This window comes from Taurulus bubalis (genome assembly GCF_910589615.1).
Source record: "Taurulus bubalis genome assembly, chromosome: 5".
Lineage (NCBI taxonomy): Eukaryota > Metazoa > Chordata > Actinopteri > Perciformes > Cottidae > Taurulus > Taurulus bubalis.
The window spans coordinates 11,577,593-11,584,937 of record NC_136593.1 but is presented as its reverse complement, the minus strand read 5'-3'; the positions used below and the strand labels follow the sequence as shown (position 1 = coordinate 11,584,937).

Here is a 7,345-nt window from a genome sequence, read left to right as displayed (position 1 = left end):
GTTTCTTCTTCTTCTTGGATCAGCTTTAAAAGGTATTCATGAGTATCTCTCAGCGGTTTAAGCATTTAAAAAAAAAAACGTCAATATAAATAACCAAATAAAAAAATTAATCCAAGCTGGAGAAACCTAAAAAGCGCACAAAAGATCTTCCGCGTGAAAATGATCAGCACTTTCCAGACATGACCCAGCCATCACACGCGATGTGTTCTCTCTGCGCCGGTGTGTGCGTTTGTGTCTGTGTGTGTATGTGTATGTGTGTATGTGTGTGTGTGTGTGTGTGTGTGTGAGACACTGACTGAAAACTGCAGCTCCCGTACGCTCCTTCACTGCAGATGTTAGACTGACGGGCACGAAGTCGTGGAGGCTGCGCGCCTTCTGCTTTACTCCATTCACTTGGTAATGATGGCAGGGGTTTAGAGGGGGAGGATGGAAAGGATGTCATTTATTATTCAGAGCTTCAGCAGCTTCTGAAACACACGAGACACCCTGCAAGTCTGCAAAGGGCACTCACAAACGGGGGCTTCAGAGGTTTATTTGGGTCCAGATTTTGTTTTGAACGATCGCATCAAACTTTTCTCTGAACAGTGATTTTTAGTGTTACTTCATATTTGTTTTAAAAGCGGACCAACGGAACGCCGATAAAAACCCTGATATAAACGTCAGCCTAATTGTAATATGTATATATAGACTTACGCTTATATTTACTTGGGGACTGCTGATTTGCAATCCCTCCACCAATATTGCGGTTATCCAGTTCAAAGTGCGCGTATTGATGTGAGCAAAGCTCGTGGAGCAGAGCAATAAGCGCGCATGGAGAGCAATATCCGCGCAAACGGAGCCATCTAGAGACACGGAGTGATATAGTATCACCCGCGGAGTACCAGAGGATGTTTGGGGTTGAGTCTGAAGCAGCTCGTGGTCACTCTGCGGGGCAACCCGCTGATGGTTCGGTCACAGGGTCACGCCGCCAAGACCGACTACTGCTGCTCTCCAAACAAAGGTTTCATTGCGCGCATGTGTGTTCGTGACCCTAAAGAGTCCCGGGTCACCGCTGCCCGTGTTACCTCCGAGGGTACCAGCTCCCGGACATGTTGTTGGAATTAGATCGGATACTCTGATCTGAGATATGTGTTGACAACGTTTCTTTTAGTGAAACAACAAAAATGAGTCTTGTATTCACTCAATTAATGTGTTCATCTATGGGTCCACAAACCACCTATCCATCCAAACCGATCCATGGCAGAATTAAGTTGTTTGGTAGTTTTTTTTAAAAGCCCATATTCACCCCCACTTGTGAACTGATGACTCCAGGTACCCATCATACACATGCAGACTTACACATGGCAGCCTCATTATGCCCAGAGACAAACTGGTGCTATGGAAATCAGCTTCATGTGAATCTGATACAATACACACAAGTGTTTACTATTAAATATGATACTCTAACAAATATTTTGAAACAAAGAAATCCACTTCTGGAATAATATAAACTTAACGTCTTACAATTTTGACACACATGGCCCACAGTTAATGTTGTACCTTACTGGTGCTAATTCCAAAACAAATGTCCACATAATCAAATAAAGAAAACCTATTGACACATAGTGAACCAGGGAAGTTGACCACATTGCTAATCAGTGTATTGCATCCACCACCAGGTGCCTGAACAACTATTTCAAGCACTACCTAAATAATAGTGTTAACGCCAACATGTCAGCAGCTTTTCCTTTAATCGCAAAGGCCACTTTCCATGTGACAAAATGCCCAAATTATATTACAGGAAACCTCAGACCCATGTCTGTGTGGCAATTACATTGTGCTGATCTGAATATTTATGAATTAGTTTGGTAATATGCCTAACTAAAACATAAATATACATTTTAAACATCATACCAATCTAATCTTGAGGCCTTGTCTTACAGGAGCCAAAGTATAGGTTGTAATAAGGGGTGACTGTGGCTCAGTGGTGAGTAGGGTTGTCCTTCAATCAGAGGATCGGCGGCTCGATCCCCGGCTGCGCTAGCCCATGTCGATGTGTCCTTGAGCAAGACACTTAACCCTACATTGGTGTATGAATGGTTGATAATCTGATGTGGCACTTTGCATGGTAGCTCCTCTCATCAGTGGGTGAATGATGTCATAGTGTTAAAGTACTATACAAGTACGGGTCCATTTACCTCAATATTTCAGCCAATTTTATGGTTACATGGTGGACATTCTGAAACAAATGTGTGTGGTTTTATCAAACTATTGAATAAGCAAATATTGGGTTTTATTCCAGTGTAGAAACACTTGCTGGTTCCTTAGACTCTGGGGGCTTACAAATGCTTCACATGGATGGTTCTTTATCCAGGATGCAATGGAACAACTATACATGTTAATGTTTGCATTAAAATATTATATCATCAAGTCTGCAGTCTGCACATTGACGGATGCAGGAGAAAACCCATGAGCGTCGTTTGTAGAAATGCATGGCGGTTTGCTGACACCTTGCGGTTAAAGTTAAGAACTACATCTAGCTAGAATGACAACTGCTGTTTGTTGTGCATATGATGCAACGAAGAGACTTGAACACATATTGACTAGCATGTCTATGACAGTAGCTGGTCCCAGAAAACGCACTTTGCACTGCCTGAACTACAGCCAAGCAAATAAGCCAAATAGGTAACGTTATTCACCAAATTTGGCACATGTTCCGTTTTGAACAGGTTAAGTAATTTTACGACGCTCCCATAAACCACTTCCATAAACCTCTGACCCCTGGACGCATGGTAGTTCCTGCATTGTAGCATGCAGCGGGTAATTACAGTACGACTGTGCACACTTGGACAGCGCCACGTTAACAAGAAAGTCCGCACACAATCACCGAGGTTTGTGGCTCCTCGGAAAATGTCGTCGTCTCAAACTAAGCGGCCGGTTTCCTTACTGGGAACTATGGCGTTCGGTGGCCGAGCCGACGCCGCGCAGAGCTTGGACATGGTGAAGACTTTCCTGGACAGGGGACACAGCCGGGTGGACACGGCCCTCATGTATGTGGACGGAAAGTCTGAGACGGTCATAGGGGGCATGAATCTTCCTAAAACAGGTATAGCAGAAGCATCCATGTTCGTAATGACTGTGCTAACCCGAACCGCTTTGCTAACGTGGACGAACCAAGCTGCTGCTCATTAGACAACGTTGGTTCTCCCTGGCTCGGATGGGTTGGCACCAGCTTGGCATTCTGGGTACCCAAAGTCCCCTTTTACCCGTTGTGTGACTTTTTTCACGGATAAAACGTTTTAATTTGTGTTTATTGTATTAGTAAGGGACTATGTGCAATAATTAAGACCCATGTTGCCATTTTTAGTTAGACTCTAGTAACTGGAAAAAAAGTTACTTTTTACCTTGTTCTAGTAACTAGAGCAAGGTGAAAAGTAACTAAATACATTTACTCAAGTAATGTTACTCTACTTAAGTACAATTTTGAGGTACTTTTACTTTACTTAAGTGTTTATATATTGCACTTTTCACTCCTGTATTCATCTGATAATTCTAGGTACTTTGCAGATTCAGATCATTAATACAAAATATAATCAACAAATATATTGATGATGTAATGTTATAGGTTAAGATAAAACTGTATTGATTCCTGTGAGATCCATAATGTACCCATCACCAACTTTGAATGTATGCCTTTTTCTTGTACTTCTACACTGTGGTAATACTACTTTTACTTCAGTAAAATGTATGTTAAGCTAGTTTTCATCTGCAGTCACATTCCACAATAAGAACACTTCCACACGCATCCTGTAAATCATATATTGTAATTCATTGTTTCTGTGTAACAGTAAGCATAGCGACCAAGGCCAACCCCTGGGATGGGAAGACGCTGAAGCCCGAGAGTGTGCGCTCTCAGCTGGAAACGTCCCTTCAGAGTCTGCAGACTGATTGTGTGGACCTTTTCTACCTGCATGCCCCTGACCACCAAACCCCAATCCAGGATACCCTAAAGGCCTGCAATGACCTCCACAAAGAGGCAAAGAGACCAGATACCTCACTCTCTGAGAGATCATTTCAAACATACTTTATGTTTCATTAACTTTCTCATTCAATGTAAAACTATCGTCCTCAGGGAAAGTTCAAGGAGCTTGGTCTTTCAAACTATGTATCGTGGGAAGTGTCTGAAATTGCCAACATCTGTAGACACAACAACTGGATTGTTCCCACTGTGTATCAGGTATTCTGGCACGTTTTTATAAAACATCATAGTTTAATTTGCAATGTATGTTTATGTTGCATTCCTTCATGTTAAGTGCCTGTGGGTTAGAAATACTAGTCTTTAACATACTCATATCTGGGCTAGAAACTCGTGTTTTCAGAGTGAGCTGATAAATCTTTTGTGCAAATGCTTCTCAAGAATTACAGTAGTTTTCATTACGGAGAGAAACCATGGTTAAATATCCTTCATAGAGAAACTCAAAGTAGCCCCAATGGTTTTCCCATCTCAATTGTATCCCCCATGTTATATTTCTTTCCTTGTTTAAAATGCGTTCCTCTGAATTTAACCTCTTTCACTACTTTCTGTACCCTAACTTACTCCTGAAACCTTTCACAGGGGATGTACAATGCCACGACGAGACAGGTAGAGACAGAGTTGCTGCCATGTCTGAGATACTATGGAATGAGCTTCTACGCATACAATCCTCTAGCAGGTGCATATCTTCCGTCCTTGCAGTCCCTATTAGATTTGTCCAGTCAAAAGGAGATACTTATAGTGGGTGACAAATGGTGCTGAAAAGATGAATCTTTAGGATTTAGTGATCCCTGAGTTTGACTCTGGCGCCACCATGAGGTTGACATTAGTGGTCCTTTAACTTTTCATCCACAACATGTCAGCATACTGACAGAAGCATTTACTGTAGCTCAAAGCCTCACTGATCTTCTATAACCGCAGCGTTCTTGAGTGCATAAATAGTAGAATCCTAGATAATTTTAACTTGAATTCTGACAGTATTCCTCCTCTGCAGGTGGCCTTCTGACAGGAAAGTACCATTACCAAGACAAAGATGGTTCCCAGCCTGCAGGACGATTCTTTGGTAACAACTGGGCTGGAGCATACAGGGACAGGTGAACAACCAGCTGTTTGCTTTTAAATTGTCGCATGTCAGAGATGTCTGCGCTCATGCACATTGGCAACTAGCAATTGTGCTCGTCATCCTCTGTCAGGTACTGGAAGCAGAGTCACTTTGAGGCAATAGAAGTGGTGCTGAAGGCCTTGGAGACAACATACGGCTCAGAGAAACCCAGCCTGACTTCTGCTGCCATGCGCTGGATGTACCACCACTCCCAACTGAAGGTACCTATTGTGAATACATCACTGCAGTGGCAGGAGATGGTTTTTTATGATCATGAGATTACAATTTATACACAAAATTAGGAATTTTAACTATGGTTGAATGTAGATATCTTACTCTGCACAGTACTTTTTTTACTAAGAGTTCACCTAATTTGTTTTTGTCATGCAGCAGCATTTAGTCTAAAAAATCTCAACACTTTCGTCAGTTCTGTATCAATAATCAGTGGTCAAGCATGTCACTTTCCCCAGAGTCCTTGTTGGCATCTTTAAATGTTTTGTTTCGTCCAATCAAGTTCTAAACCCATTCAGAGAATTCTTGACATTTTTGCTTTATAAACCGAATAGTCAGTTATCAGAAAAGAGTAATTTCTGTGAAGACGAATTGTTGCAGCTCTGATAATTATCTCCTGTAGTTTTTAATAGTAAGTCAATTAGTTTGATTTCATCTGTCTTTAACATTAAAAGGCCGAATCGGCCCTTTTTGACTAGACAGTAGATTAGTTGTAATTTCTAAATTAACTTAAATCTTCCATAAAAAGGCATTTATGTTCCAAATTTTGAGTAGTCAATATAATTTTACACAAATTTACTGGCTAATTGTACAATTATAGGCAGTCATGATTTGCGCATATGGACAATTTGTTCAAATCAAACTCCGGACTCCTTTTTAATCTGAAAGTGACTGGTCAGTTGTTGTATAACTAGGCTCAACACAGAGTCAAAGGCTGTATTTGGTGCTTACAGTAGCTGGAAAATGTTATACTATCCAACTATTTGAAATTAAATTCATAATCTCTCTCTGACCATAAACCATGTCTGCTGTTATAGGGGGATCTTGGTGATGGAGTCATCATTGGCATGTCAAGTATTGAGCAACTCCAGGAAAACTTGGCTGCTGCAGAGGAGGGTCCTCTCGATGAGCGAGTGGTCGCCTCCTTCAACGAGGCCTGGAATCTTGTAGCCCACGAGTGTCCAAACTACTTCAGATAAAGAGCCAAAATCTGTCAGTTCAATCAAATGAATACAAATAAATATGCTCAAGACATTTCCCCTTATGTCTTATACCTTTTTCCTGAAATGTATGACTTTTTTTTAACGAATTAATCAATTGGAGACCAGTAAATGTTAATGTCAAAAGAACTTCATTGATAATGTACAAATGTAAAAATGAAAACTTACTTTCAAGATTTATTTTTGGATAAAAATAACCTTTTCTGGATTCTGTTGCATTAAAATAAAAATAATACATTAAAAGTGATTTTTCTTACACTTAAAATGGGTTGGTTTAACACATGAAAATGTGCTCATTTGTTTTGGCTGAATGTCAAAATACTTGCATACAATACCAACATTATGTTTTTTTACCAAAACAAGTGGCATTCACAAGATTACATGAAAGAGAACATTTGAAGCCGGTCACCAGTTTACTGAACAACAACTCAATCCAAAGCTATATTCAAGGTGAAAGACAGATGGTCATGTTTTGGGGTGAAAAATAGGACAGAGAGAGAGATGACAGTCCAGGGCAGCGCTGGCAGTCAGGGTGACTGGTTTTCACATTAATGTCCCTGTGCTGTTGAAAGACAGCAAAAACTATTTCTGCCCTTGCAGATGTTTCATTCTGCATCATCATCATCGTCGTCTTCCTGCATGGTCAATGCCTCACCGGCAACGTTCTCAAACTCGCCCGTTTCTGAGTTCCACATACATTTGATCTGCACCTTGAATTCTGCCATCTCGATGCCAAGGAGTTTCTACGGAGCCAATTGGAACAGATCAGTCAGACAAATGCCACACAGTTCTGTATTTCACGGTCAAAGTGTTCGGTCGTTTTTTGTAGTCAAGAACTCACCAGAATACGAGCCTGCTCAGGAGTGAGCGTGTCTCCCTTCTTACAGACTTCATGGTCCTTCAGCAGTGTCACCACTCCTTTAATAACACAAATACAAAATGTGATTAGCATATATCCAACTAACTGATATGGAAAAAATAAATTCTTTTCAGAGGGCC

General features: G+C 41.0%; 2 protein-coding genes across 2 annotated transcripts in view; one reads left to right on the top strand and one right to left on the bottom strand.

Annotated features, from left to right (window-relative positions):
- Positions 1-2,856: 2,856 nt before the first annotated feature.
- akr7a3 (aldo-keto reductase family 7, member A3 (aflatoxin aldehyde reductase)) lies at positions 2,857-6,817 on the top strand. The gene is made up of 7 exons (XM_079218584.1): positions 2,857-3,085; positions 3,828-4,015; positions 4,112-4,216; positions 4,595-4,691; positions 5,007-5,106; positions 5,206-5,335; positions 6,164-6,817. The coding sequence occupies exons 1-7, from the start codon at positions 2,890-2,892 to the stop codon at positions 6,323-6,325; spliced, it is 978 nt and encodes a 325-aa protein (XP_079074710.1). The 5' UTR covers positions 2,857-2,889; the 3' UTR covers positions 6,326-6,817.
- The window catches only part of mrto4 (MRT4 homolog, ribosome maturation factor), a 3,962-nt gene continuing 3,071 nt past the window's right edge, over positions 6,455-7,345 (bottom strand). The window contains exons 7-8 of the mRNA XM_079218585.1: positions 7,188-7,264; positions 6,455-7,089 (exon numbers count right to left, since the gene is read on the bottom strand). Coding sequence (XP_079074711.1) covers positions 6,952-7,089; positions 7,188-7,264 — 215 coding nt within the window. The 3' untranslated portion in view covers positions 6,455-6,951. The remainder of the gene's footprint in view (positions 7,090-7,187; positions 7,265-7,345) is intronic.